The 15,254-nt window shown below is 40.2% G+C and overlaps 1 protein-coding gene across 1 annotated transcript; it reads right to left on the reverse strand.

Moving 5' to 3' along the window:
- Positions 1-237: 237 nt before the first annotated feature.
- On the reverse strand, positions 238-10,997 carry LOC120573098 (butyrophilin-like protein 2). Its single transcript, XM_039822548.1, has 6 exons — positions 10,736-10,997; positions 5,652-5,993; positions 3,007-3,223; positions 2,730-2,794; positions 1,987-2,094; positions 238-1,171 (listed from the first exon to the last, which is right to left on the reverse strand). The coding sequence occupies exons 1-6, from the start codon at positions 10,785-10,787 to the stop codon at positions 582-584; spliced, it is 1,374 nt and encodes a 457-aa protein (XP_039678482.1). The 5' UTR covers positions 10,788-10,997; the 3' UTR covers positions 238-581.
- Positions 10,998-15,254: the final 4,257 nt, after the last annotated feature.

Raw genomic sequence — 15,254 nt, forward strand, 5'->3', positions numbered from 1 at the left:
GGAATGTGGATGAGCCGTTTTCAGGCAGTTGAGAAAAAGTGCTGTCTGTGCGAGAGAAAGCTCCATGTGGAGTGAATTAGAGTTTAGATTCTCTGCCCGAATCCCACGGGCCGGGTCATCGGGCATTATTTATTAAGATAATTCTAAACAGATTTCTGTAGTTCAAACAACTCAGAATTGTAGTTGAGAGCGTCAGTTATAACGGCCCACATATTAAAAAAAATTATAAATCGGGCTCTGGCGGGCCGGGCTCGGACACAACGTGCACGGGCGGGCTTGATTTTTTGGGCCCGATCCAAGCTTTAGACTGAATGTTGTTGTTTTTTACTTTATACATCTATTATATACACAAAAATACGATATAACACACTTAAAGGTGGCAAAAATCCCCAAAAGCATAATAGGGGTAAAAAGAATGCATGCAGGACCTTTGCTTACAACAGAGTATTTTAACACTGTGGTATTTCTACTTTTACTCGTGTAAAAGAACTGACTTCCTTCTTTCAGCACTGACCTCAGGTTTTAGTTTGTGATTTTGCTAAAAGAGGGAAACATCAGATCTCAATCCGCTCCGTTTTCATTTACAGCAACGGCTCCGCATCTTCTTCAGATAAGTTTTCCAGAGGACTAAAGCGGTTGGACAGGCCTGAGGTGGAGTATCTGCGTTGGGTCTTGGCGCTGTTTGGACGGGGACGGGGCTCCGACATGCTCATCGAACGGCCAACATGCGTTGGATCTGAAGGGAAAGCTGAAGAAGCAGCGCTGTCTGTCAGAGGAGCGGGACTGCCGTCGCGGCCGGATGCTGGAATGTGTATGGAGACGGCATGTTTTGAATCTTTTTTGCCAGGTTTTGGACGGTTGCCGTTGGTTGAGGTCGCTGCTTTTGGATGGTTGCTGTGGGGAGACTGGTTTGGGTCAGGGTTAGCGGGTTTGGAGACCTCCGTTGAAGATTTGGAAGGACTGCTGTCGACTGTAGGCTGGCCATGCTGGCACGCAACACACTGTTTAGATCTGAGGTGATTCAGTTCTTCAGTCAGTCGGCGGATCTCTTCTTCTTTGTCATGAAGGTTCGACATCACAGGCTCAGTGGAGGCATTTCCAACGTGGTCACCCGGCCGGTGACCTTCTACATTGCATTGTGTTGGACTTTTATGCATTTCATGTCCACCCACTGTGTGGAAAACACAAAGAAACATGTATCACTTTATCACTGACATTTCCGTTTACAACTATTGTTATAAATGATCAAACAAAATAGAAACACGAGAAATAAAAGAATGTTTCCTGATATGCCGTCACTGCGGTTTGAATTAAACTCAATTCTTCCTGTGTCTGGTGCACATTAAAAGCTCTACGTCACCACTTTTACTTGCTGTACAGCAGTGGTGTAGTCTACATGATATGCAGGTATACCCACTAAGAAAGCGCCTGGATTTCCATATACCCACTTAAAAATGCCCAATGACACGCAACAACAGACTTTGCTTTATATTTTTGATATATTTTGAATTGTCATATGTGTTTTTGCTTCTTCGCATAGACTCAATAAAAGGTATTTCTACAGTTATCTGAATGCAGGAAATGAAGTCTTTATAATAATAACCCTGGGGGCAGGACAGCCAGACTCCCCACTATGATATGCCCCCCATCCCCCAAAGGCAGTTTCTGGCCCATATATATAGGCCAATATATTTATATACAGTACAGTACACCCACTACAATACATTAGACTACACCACTGCTCTAAAGGCTTTTATTGTCAATCAGCTGCCGTTGGTTAATCACCAGAAGCTAAGCAAAACAGCTTTGGCGCCCCCGAGTGGTACAAATATACATACACAAGCAGCTATAATCACACATACTGTACACATAGCTGTGTCTTGGAAGTACTTGGCCGAAGAAGCTGGGGGTGAATTTTGGGATTTAGCAGCTACAGACAAAAACACGTCTTATCTCCTCTCAACAAACAAAGTGTTACCGACTTACCAGAGTGGCCACATTTCTTGTATAGGAGGGCAGTTAATGCACATGATAGGATCATGGTAACTGCAACAGCGATGATAGTGTTTTGAGTGCAGGATCCGATGCATTCATCTGAAATGAAAATAAAGTGTTATAATTCGCCAAACAGAGGTCACCTGACCACACATGAGGAGTTGAAGATAAAAAGGCCGCTCTTATCCTGCCCTGTGGAGCGAGGATGGAGGATGGATCGCTGAGGAGCTATGAGCGAGGATGGAGGAGGGATCTCTGAGGAGCTATGAGCGAGGATACAGAGAGCAGCCTTCCCGGAAGCCGTGCAGCTGAAAGCCGCTGCTAACGCCGCCCCAAACAGCTGACGAAATTCATGTGACGCTTCAGAGGAAAGGACTTCTCATCCCTCTAAAAAAAAACAATTTTCATTTCCTCTCTCCTTGCATGATTTCCTCGCATCTCTCCCATGCTTCCTCGGTGGGATGGACTACGCGAGGAAAGGAAGCAAGTGAAGGAAACGTGGCTGCAGTTTAATGACATGAGACTCTCCTTCATTGAAGGAACCACCCTTTTGGAGGCTTATATACAGCCGTCCTCATTATCTTATCATGCCATCATCCTATTATTCTCCTATCATCTCAGATTAGGACAAGACATTTCTTTCTGTAAAACACAAGAGCCAAAACTAGAGAAAAATGATAGTATTAGGAAAAGCATTCATGCCATACAGGTGGATTGTTAAAGCTCCAGCGTACCTGGTAGGTTAATCTCTGTGACCCTCGTCTCGTTTATCTCAGGCTGGTGAACTCTGCAGGTGACCCTGAGATGCAAAGATACGTTTAGTTTGTTTTTAGTTAATACATGTCAAGGTCTGTGCAGGAAAAAAGGCAGCAGATGAAACCATCCGGTCTGTGTGGAGCGATGAGCAGACTGTATTTCAGTCTCACTGTGTTACGCGAGGGAAGTAAAGTACATGACAACCTTTCATACATCTATTATAGAACATACGCGCGTATAAATCGGATATAGAACCTGTTGGCAGTCTGCACAGTCGCTCTCCTCGTGGCGTTGTAACATCCCATTCTGGAATCGAGATGAGTCTTTGTGTCTTCGGCACGGATGACGTTTCCCTGAACATCAAGAAGCGTTATCTCAGGCGTCGGGAACCAGCAGTTCCAGATTTCACACTGCAGAGTCACTGCATCGTCCGCAGCTGAAACTACGGAGAGTTTTGGCTCAGAGGCTGCCCCTACAAAAAGAAGAATTATACAAGGTGTACTTTCAACATTTCTGTCAAAATCATATTAATTATCAATCTAGACAACAGGGATGGACTGGGACAAAAGAATCTTTTTTTTTTTTTTAACACCTTAAACAAACAAGATATGACGTGTTAATTAAAGAGGTATAGAGGGGCTGGTTGGAAGATTTGGCTACCTTTACACGGAACAAGGCTGCTGTCTTTATGATATACGGTAGCTTTCTATTGAACTGATACAGTAAATTATCAGAGTGGTATTGATATTCTTCATATAACTCCCAGCAAGAAAGCGATTATTTCTCAAAATCTCTACCCATTTCTTTAAAAGATGTGTCATTTTTCTGCATTAAAATGTCTAAAATGGACTACACCGTGTTCTATATTTTGATTTATCACTTATGTATGGTAATAGTCCGTTACATATGGTCACCTATCTTGGTCGTTTTTTAACTCTATATTTCAACCTTTTAGATTTTAGTCATGAGGCATCTGGATCTGAAGTTATCAGAGAAACCAGCTAAGCAAACTTATTTCCAATAAAAACTGGGAAACTAGGAATCCTAACCAGGAGAAGCTGACTGCTGACGCCAACAGTGGTTGACAGTGTTTCCTTTAGGATTTGTTTTTAGCAGTGGGGGCAGGTCCGAACCCCCCCCCATTCTCCACCCATGACACGGAACTGACACTTCGCTGCAACACAAACAAATACTGTATATTTATTCACCTCTATTCACACACACAATGAGGCATATTTTCAGTTGTCATTGAACTGTATTTTTTGAGATAATATATAGGCCAACTTTGATCTTGACATATAGGCTAAGCATTCTGTAGCAAATAACAATAAACCCACTATTAATTACATTATCTTAATGCAGGGTAACTACTTCAGCATGTAAATAATGCACCTAAAATACAAACGTGAGCAATCGCTATTATATCGAATCAACAGCCACGTGCAATTCAGCTAGCAGGTGAAGAATACAAATAACGAAAATTACCAGTTATCTTAATTTAAATTTGCAAGACCAGGCTTAAATGAACTGACAACATAAGTTATACGACTTACAGTTCTCAAGGACATACACACACAATCCCAACTGGCTTATCATACTCACAGCGTCTCTTTTTTCATTCCCCCTTTTTCTGCCGAGTGACCGCGCTATTCTCCGACATGCACTCTAACAATGCAGCCCTATTTCTGATACCGTGGGGGGGCAGAAATGTTTCCGTGGGGGGCCCGTCACAGTCAAGTCAACATAGAGGAAACACTGGGTTGAAGAAAACAACTGCCATGATCCCACGATAGCTTTACTAAGTCAATAAACTGCGTCTTGTGTTGTTTTGATATAAAAGACCCCTGGCGGCAGAAATCTACACGTTTAATGATAAACCATTCAAACGTACGTATCACACCTGACCATGATCTGTAGCAATGAGGCCTGTGCAGCACTCCAAGGCAAAACCTTCCTCCATAACGGAAACAAGCTAATGCTAGGAGACTATAATGCAATGGGATAGCTCACCCTAGGGGTGTCCCAGACCAGAGGCTGACTGGGACAAAAATTCGGCCATGGCAATTCTGTCCCTTACCGGCCCAATTTCATTTGGGGACGTTATGTGCTTTATAATTAATAAAAAACCAGGCTCACATGAGATTATGGCACCAGCAGCATGAGGTGCACTTACAGGCTTTCCTAATAAAATAATACACACACTAAAGCAATTCATAAAACTTTCAAATGAACTACCATTGCACCATCTTAGAACAGATGAAAGATTGAAATGCTTGCACATTTAAAATATATTATTACATTCTTTAACACCCAAAACACCAAAGTACGAAGACATTGTGGACCAGACGCAAGCTTTTATTTTGAAAAGTAGAAGGCCGACGGCACCAGACGGGAGGCTCCAGGCTGCAGCTGTACAGTCTTGTATATATTATATTTCAAACTGGTGTGAAACGCCAGTGTTGCCGCATTTTTTTCTTTTTCCCAGCAGCCCAAAAGTGCATTGGCCCTTCTGGCATTCGCCAGAACTGCCAGATTGACAGCTCGCCTATGTCCCAGACTAAGAATTTACATAGTCAAATTAGATTTGTCAAGTCTTCACCAGTTTCTGAACATAGCCATACTGAGAAATACAAAAAGAGTTTTGTGGAGCTGATAGACTTAATTAGATTTGTTTAAACTCAATGGCTTGAATGTAATGTTCATTAATATAAAAAAAGTTACGCACTAAAGATTTAACTTATTGGGAGAAAACAGGTAGTTATACAGAATGTAAAATCAGTCATTGAGCACCCCCATATAGCCCAAATCATGGCATGATCCTCAATTCATAACGCCTCTGCAAAGATTCGACTGTGACATTGGCCAAGCATCGACTATTTGGGGGGTCACCCCTAGCTTACCCACAGAGAGCTCTACTGTAACGATCTCCCGGGGCCGTCCCGGGATCTTGCACGTGTATTTCCCCGCATCGGACAGCTGCACGGGGGAAATCCTCAGCGAGAGGTTTCCGTTTTTCAGTTCGCCCATGATGAGGTTTGTCCTGTATTTGAAGACCGAATTCTTCTCCGAGAAAGTCTCGCAGCCGTCCCGATACAGGAAGGCGATAACGGGTTTCGGACCTTCTTTAGACCATTCTACTGATGGGACGTCGTCGTTGACACTGACAGTGATGTTGCAGGGAAGAATGACCGATTGGCCAGCAGAGGTCCACATCTTCGATACACCATCCGTCGAGGCTTTTCCTAGCAATGAAAAAAAAACATGAACATGTTACTCACCTGTTACTGAGTAATATACATTAACATTCCATGGTCTCGATAATGTAGCATAACTGTAGCAAGCTTCTTCGTAGTAACATTGAAGAGGAGCGGAGAAAGTGACGAGCCTAAACAGCTAACTAGGGCTGTGCTCGATTGAAGAAATTCTTAGTCGAGTAACACTCATTCAATTGTATCGACTAATCGATTAGTTGATTTAATCGACAGATCTGTAAATCTGAGTTTCTCCCTCAAAAAGTCATGCAAAGCACCACTTTAATTCTTGTGTTTACCAGAGATGTGCTCATATGTTTCTTGGAAATAAGTCACTCAGCATAAAAAAAGCATAAAACATGACTAATCGACTAAAGAAATCTAAGTTGACTAAAACCAAAACAAATGATTAGTCGACTAATCGACTAAGAGGGAGCAGCGCTACAGCTAACAATTAGTTCTTTTTTCTTAAAAGCAACAAAATCAACTCAAGAAACGAGCAAAAGCCAGCCTCTGTGGAGACGCCAACTGAACCTTTGCAAGAGCACCGGGAGCACAGGGAGAGCATTTTCAAACACCCTCACTCTGACATACACTCCCACAGACACACAGACACACAGACACACAGACACACACACACACACACACACACACACACACACACACACACACACACACACACACACACACACACACACACACACACACACACACACACACACACACACACACAGCGCCCTTCCAGGTTCCCTCAGCATACACACACACTCATACTAGGATGTGCAGTCAGCTACATCAGTGTTTCTCAAACTTTTTTCAATATTGTACCCCCTTTGAATTGCTTTTTTAAGCCAAGTACCCCCTGACCAGCGCAAAACATTTTTTAAACAAAAAAATGTAAATGTTACATTTAAAATGTTAAGAATCCATCACTTAATTCATTCATTATTGTAGTATTATTATTTTAGGGATTATGCATGACATATTTTTTAATTAACATTTTCACGTACCCCCTGCAGTACTCCTATCTATCCATGTTGTTTCAAGTTTTCAGAGAACAACGTCTAAGACAGTTTTGCAGTTCACAACAGTGTGGCTGTGAGCAGCGTCATGCTGATTCATGTCAAAACCACAAGACACAATATGTCAGCTTTCAATTCCTCTTTGGCATTCAGATCTTTGAAAATGACATAAAATGGAAGTCAATTGACGTAACTCAACAACTCCAGTGTTTTGCAACCTGTATGGAAGGTGTTTTTTCTACTTCACTCACACTACAGACTTTGGTGATCCTCTGAATTTTCCTCTAGCGTCACAAGGAAGGTGACGTTTGTAGTTTTGAAGCAAATGTCTCAACAATGCTTGTTTGGACGGCAATGAACTTTGGCTCAGACGTTCAGGTTTCCCACAGGATGTGACTGTAAGAACTTTGCCGGACTTTTCATCCAGCGAACTTCATCTGGTGGAAATATTCATTCCTCCAAAACTTTAAGTGTCTGACCAAATTCCTGCAAGACCTCTGACATTTCCAACATCCTCAAATTTAAAACCCTAAACTGAGAAGGTAAACCTTCTAAACATTATATGGCCTTAACATCACGCTGGTGTTAGCGTTTAGCTCAAAGTACCACGGACGTACAGCCTGAAGCAGTAGGAAGAACAAAAAAGGGCTGCGGGATTATGGGAAAAATCATAATCACGGTTACTTTGGTCAATATTGAAACCACAATTATGTATCACGATTACTCATCGTCTTTGGGGAAGATGTTGCATTTCCAGAACTTAAAAAACTGTGAAACAGTTAACACCTTAAATTAAATAATATAAAAAGTAGAAAGAAGTGGCAGGAGCGCTGCTGGTATTCTTTTAACCACCGGTGCTCATGGAAGGGTATACAATTCACAAAAAGGAAGAATTATGACCAAGAAAGTCTTGGAAAAGAAATACTGTCCAGGCACTCAAGGTTGATTACAAAAAGTGATTAAAAAAAAGGCCTTTAAGAAATAGGGCAAGACATTAAAAAATACACCAGCACGTGTCGGCTCGAGCCTTCCTCAGGGTGTAGTCAATTACTAGTCGCTGTAGTTGGTCTTGGTCCTAATTCTTCTTCCTTTTTGTGAATATAAAAAATATACTCAAATGTTGGCTGGGTGAGTCTAGCCTTGGGGAGGGGCTAAAGTGCACGTGGCATTCAGAACACGAGACAAAGTAAGAGTTTAACTTGCAAAAAGGTAATACGCAAAATAATAGTTTTTCTCGATTACATTGTTTTTGGGATCGTTAGGAGCCATTATCGAAATCGCAATCTAAATTTGAGTATATATTGACTTAATTTAAAAAAAATTAAAAACACACAATTCTTATCTATAGTTTAGCCATGTAGCCAAGGTTGATCCTTACAGGTAAATACTGTAGTTGCTGTAATTGCTGTGCAGTGGTGGAAAGTAAAGTAGCCTAGGCTACATATACTCAAGTACTGTACTTAGGCAACATTCTAAGGGAATACTTGTACCGTGTACTCCAATATTTCGATTTTCTGCAACTTTATACTTCTACTCCACTACGTTTCAGAGGCAAATATTGTATTTACTTCATTAGATTTATTTGAAAACTTTAGTTACTTTGCAGATTCTGTTTAATGATATAAAATATAAACAACCAATACATTTTGATTTATTATTATAGATTTACATAAAACTTTATTCACTTGATTGATTCCCAGGGTGTGAACTCAAACTTCCGAGCAGTAAGTATAAACTCATTAAAATTAGCTCCACCTTCACCAGCTACAACCTTAACGTGATGAACACATTATAGCCTCTCTGTAATTCAGCGATATAATTACTCTGCATAATACTTTTACTCTATATTTGGATGCTGATACTTTTGTACTTTTACATTTACAGTTTTTTTCCGATTGCTAAACCACAGTGGGCACAACTGGAGTCACATGTGCATAACTAACTACCGTCTGCACAGCAGCAGTTCAGTTCTAGTTCATTTTTCATTGCTTGAAAACAGTTTTCAAAACTCTACACATGCATCACATGACTTTAACCACAACCTACACAACACTGTAGATTTACAGCACTTTGTTGAAATGCTAACACACTGCTGTCAAAACGGTTAACCACACATTCAAAACAGAAGAGATTTCAGTCTGGTGCCTATCAAACACTGCTGATTGGAATTTTAGCTGAAAGCCTAAGCAGGTGTCTTGTTTTAGACTAGTTAGTGATCATATACGGTATTTATACAGAGAAAGATCAGAAAGCCTTTTTTTGTATACAAACACCAAATAAGAATGAAACAATTATAGACTGTACCGTTTGAGAGAAACAGAGAAAAGAGCAGAGATACCAATATGTCCAGGGAAGATGTCTGAGGTTATATACACTAGGGCTGGGCGATATGGAGAAAAATCAAATATCACGATATTTTTGACCAAATACCTCAATATCTATACCGCCAACGATATTGTAGTGTTGACTATCAGTGCTTTCACAAAATATTTCCTCAATGAGGTTTTTGATGAATAATCATGTCTAAGTGTGTAAAGGCAAACAATAGAACAGTTACAACAGTCTGGTAAGTTCAGAAAATGACATCACTTTACTGTAATGCAGCCTTTAAAACCAGGAAAAGACAACACTTATGCCATATTACGATATTAAGATATCCAAAATCTAAGACGATATCTAGTCTCATATCACGATATCGATATCATATTGATATATTGCCCAGCTTTATTATACACAGCTATAAAAACAATGTGAAAAACACTATATCTTTACTATAGTAAAACTGCATTCTTACTGTTTTTCAGAAAGTAATGGAGGGGAAAGCAACAGAAACACCACATACATGTGTATTTAGAGATGATGCAGACATCCAATGTGATGAAGAACACTTGTCACATGATGCTGGAGAGAGACAGGATTAGTTACACTATTCCTTGTTACTTTTACGTAAGTACCTTTAGTTTTTTTCCCCGGTAATTCCATAAATTACCAGAGACAAAATCTATATTGAAGAAAACTGCTGATTTTCATTCCTTCTTGTTTACCTTACGTAAAAATTGGTATATTATACGATCTATATCTTTTCCTTAAATAAACTGTTGAGTAGTGTCAAATCACTCAACTTGTTCAAATTGTAAAGATGAGAAAGTTAGTATTTTCTGTATTGGTGTGTGATGCTAGTGTTTTTACCCTCAGTGTGTTCTGAGTGACAGTGTGTGTTATCTCAGTGAGGATTGTTCTGAGTGTTTGGCTGCACTGAGAGTTGTGTTGCTGTGAGTGAGTTTTGCAGGTGATGTGAACTGTTTAGCTCAGGTGACTGTTGGTAATGCAGACTTTGGTTAAGAGTTATGCACATGTGACTCCAGTTGTGCCCACTGTCTTTTACCAATCAAAAAAACTGTAAGTAAACATGTTGAATGCAGGACTGTTCGGCTATTTATACCAAATATTTGAGTACTTTCCCTCCACTGTAGCTGTGTGATGTAAAAGGGGACATCATTTTATAAAGACAGTGATCACAAACAAACACGACTATGGCTATTTATTTTTTCAACTTCCGGTTTTCCTCCACCGCTTTTTGCGAAGATCGTTTTAGATACAAGTGACTTTATAACAGATTTTATAACTACACTCATTCTGAACCGTATAGTATAGCGATGCAACGTTAAGCAATCAAGATACAGACATTAAACTTGTCATGCGTAAAGTTACCTGCGCAACAAGACAGCAGGACGGCGATGAGGAACACACGACCACCCATCATAGCAAAAACATCCAAAAAAACAATCCAAAAAGAATCCTTCCTTCTGAATCCAGGCGGTTTGAAAATGAATCTGGAACCGGTTTCTGCTCGACACAGCAGCTCTCGCTCCTCCAAGTCATTCAAGGGCAACGTGAGTTTGCTTTCGATTTTAGTACCACGTGATTAACAGAAGAATGGGTGTGTGAATACATCCATGACGTAGCCTAAGTGTGTAATCGATTCGATTATAATCAGGCCAGCTGACAGTCTTGCCTGGGCCCGGGACGAGATCTATTTTCTTCTTCTCTTTTCTTTCCTTTTCCGAGCTCTGGACTTGTGCTGACCGGACATTTTGAGCGTATTGAACTTCAAATCAAGTGACAATATCAAATTTTGATCAGTGGCCAAACCATTTTTATGTTGGGGGTGGGGGTGGGGTTCTTGACCACCATTTCCAGGACAATTAGGAAGAAAACAAATAAAACGCTTTTATGTAATTCAAATATTATGCTACATATTTTTTTTTTTCCACAAATAGGCCTATTTAAAAAAAAGATTTTTAATTCTTCCATAATTTAATGAGGGCCCAGTTCTGCCCCTACTGTGGGCCCGGGACAACAGACCCGTTTGTCCCCCCCTATCGGCGGGCGTGATTATAATCATAGATATAAAACAATCTATGATTATAATGCTGTTCACATTCTCAGGGATCACGTAGGCCTGGCTCACTGCATCCTCGTTTGTGTGTGTGTGTGTGTGTGTGTGTGTGTGTGCTGAGGGAACCGAAGGGCTCTGTGTGTGTGTGTGTGTGTGTGTGTGTGTGTGTGTGTGTGTGTGTGTGTGTGTGTGTGTGTGTGTGTGTGTGTGTGTGTGTGCGTGCTGAGGGAACCGAAGGGCTCTGTGTGTGTGTGTGTGTGTGTGTGTGCGTGTGTGACACTATGTGTCTGTGAGAGTATGTCAGAGTGAGGGTGTTTGAAAATGCTCTCCCTGTGTATAAGCGTGTGTGTATAGGTAAGTGCGTGTTAGGCGGATGAAAGGGGACGAATGGTATGGAATATTCATATTTATTTATATCAATATTTACATTTGTGTGTGCGTGTGTGCGCCTGTTAGTCAGACTGGCCTATTGAAAAAGAAAAATACTGATAAGCACCAATGGTGTTATCTACAACTTGCTGTTTTAGTGAACAGATTACATGACGATGTATGGCCTCAGATGTGTTGAAGAGAGAATATTTAACAAATGAGCTAAACCATAATAACTGGCCTAGTACACATATCGTGCATTCACTTGGAACATGATTATTATCGTAGGCTACTCTTCTTTACACTGCCTAAAGTAAACAAGGAAATGATAATATTCGGGTTCCTCCTTTTTTCGCTTTGCAAACAAACTTGCCCAAGAGGCGCTCCCTCCCTATGAGGACTGCTGGTCAGTTTTCAACTTCTTGTGGATTACACGTAGACTTTTTTTATTCATTATCCATAGAGCGTCGTGTGACCAAGGCTCAGTGAGAGTCAGGTCTGTAACTTGTCGTATCTTATTAATGAGCGATCGATGACGGGAAAGGAGATCTATCCATCCGTGCGCTATGACCGACACCGTCCCTGGACTTGACAGGTAGGCTAAATTCATTTTAATTTCGGATGTTTGTCATGGCTGGTTGATATGTTTTAGTCCCCGGTTCCCACAGCAAGACATTTGCAGGGAAGCTGCACATATTAATTCTTGGTCTTTTCTTAAAGTTCATTCTGGGATGAGTCCAGATTTCCGGGCTGAGTCCAGGATCTGAATACCAAATGACCAGAGGTGGAAGAAGTTTTCAATTTGCTTATTTGCTTAGGCCTAAGTTAGAGTAGGCTACTAATATCCAGGGTTGATTCCAGACAGAAAATATGCTTAGAAATAAAGGATAGAACACAATGTGAGTCTGCTTAATACAATATCGCAGTAATTTCACTTTCATTTTAAAGAAAGTGTGTTTCCAAATACAAAAAAAAATTCTTTAGGCTCAGTCTGCCACTTTTTTAAAAACAATTCCAGTACTGTTTCCATGGTCTCACAGTGTTGTACTTCGGTAAAGTTAGACAGAAATTGGCAGATTCGCAAGATTCGCGGGTTTGCGGTTCAATAAATCATAAGCGAAACGTGTTACTTACACAATAGGCAGCTCTATCTAACCGTAGGAAGGTAGACAACAAGCTACAACCCGGTTTTTATCCGAAAGTACCGTCTACATATGTGGATGAATGCAATGCATTCCTGTGAGCGTTCAGCTTTCATCCGAGCGTCTAGGGACCGTCTACAAAGTGCAAAACCGAAAGTGGATACAAAGATAAAAATTCAACCGCTTCACTGTTATTGAGCCTAGCTCTTCCAAAATCACTCTACACATCTAGGGCCTCCCTCTGAACATACTACACTGACTATTTTTTGGAAATATGGCTCAGCCTATTTTTAATGAATTTGTATTGGAAATAATTCAATACCATCAATGCTATTGAGTCTAGATCTTCCAAAATCACTCCACACATCTATGACCTCCCTCTGAACATACTACACCAACTAAGTTTTGAAAATCTTACTCAGCCTATTTATAATGAATTTTTATTGTGAAATATGTCAATACCGTCAATGATATTGAGTCTAGCTCTTCCAGAACCACTCCACACATCTAGGGCCTGTCTCTGAACATACTACACCAACTAAGTTTTGAAAATCTTACTCAGCCTATTTATAATGAATTTTTATTGTGAAATATGTCAATACCGTCAATGATATTGAGTCTAGCTCTTCCAGAACCACTCCACACATCTAGGGCCTGTCTCTGAACATACTACACCAACTAAGTTTTGAAAATCTTACTCAGCCTATTTATAATGAATTTTTATTGTGAAATATGTCAATACCATCAATGATATTGAGCCTAGCTCTTCCAAAATCACTCTACACATCTAGGGCCTCCCTCTGAACATACTACACTGACTATTTTTTGGAAATATGGCTCAGCCTATTTTTAATGAATTTGTATTGGAAATAATTCAATACCATCAATGCTATTGAGTCTAGATCTTCCAAAATCACTCCACACATCTATGACCTCCCTCTGAACATACTACACCAACTAAGTTTTGAAAATCTTACTCAGCCTATTTATAATGAATTTTTATTGTGAAATATGTCAATACCGTCAATGATATTGAGTCTAGCTCTTCCAGAACCACTCCACACATCTAGGGCCTGTCTCTGAACATACTACACCACAAGTTTTGAAAATCTTAAACTTAGTAATGAATTTATTGTTATACCATGATATTTATAGCACTTCATATTCCAATCAACACATGTGGGCCCCTCTGAACATAATACACCCTCTAAGTTTTGAAAATCTGGCTCAGCCTATTTCTAATATGTTTTTATTGGGGAACAATTCAAAACCGTCAATGTTGTTGAGTCTAGCTCTTCCAAAATCACTCCACACATTTATGGCCTCCCTCTGAACATACTACACCCGCCACCTTTTGAGAATCTGACTCAGCCGATTTTTTATGAATTTTTATATGGGATAACATCCAATAGCTTCACTGTTATTGAGCCTAGTGCTTCCAAATTTACTCCACACATCTGGGGGCTCTTTACTAACATACTACACCATCTTATGTTGGTATAGCTGGCTTTGTCTATTTTTAAAGGATTTTTATAGTTGAAAAATGCAATAGCTTCACTGTTATTGGGCCTAGTGCTTCCAAATTTACTCCACACATCTGGGGGCTCTTTACGAACATACTACACCATCTTATGTTGGTATAGCTGGCTTTGTCTATTTTTAAAGGATTTTTATAGTTGAAAAATGCAATAGCTTCACTGTTATTGGGCCTAGTGCTTCCAAATTTACTCCACACATCTGGGGGCTCTTTACTAACATACTACACCATCTTATGTTGGTATAGCAGCCTCAGTCTATTTTTAAAGGATTTTTATTGTAGAAAAAATGCAATAGCTTCACTGTTATTGGGCCTAGTGCTTCCAAATTTACTCCACACATCTGGGGGGTCCTTACCAACATACTACACCATCTTATGTTGGTATAGCAGGCCCTGTCTATTTTTAAAGGATTTTTATTGTAGAAAAATGCAATAGCTTCACTGTTATTGGGCCTAGTGCTTCCAAATTTACTCCACACATCTGGGGGGTCCTTACCAACATACTACACCATCTTATGTTGGTATAGCAGGCCCTGTCTATTTTTAAAGGATTTTTATAGTTGAAAAATGCAATAGCTTCACTGTTATTGGGCCTAGTGCTTCCAAATTTACTCCACACATCTGCGGGGCTCTTCTAACACATACTACACCATCTTATGTTGGTATAGCTGGCTTTGTCTATTTTTAAGGAGGATTTTTATAGTTGAAAAATGCAATAGCTTCACTGTTATTGGGCCTAGTGCTTCCAAATTTACTCCACACATCTGGGGGCTCTTTACTAAC

This window comes from Perca fluviatilis, chromosome 14, assembly GCF_010015445.1.
Source record: "Perca fluviatilis chromosome 14, GENO_Pfluv_1.0, whole genome shotgun sequence".
Lineage (NCBI taxonomy): Eukaryota > Metazoa > Chordata > Actinopteri > Perciformes > Percidae > Perca > Perca fluviatilis.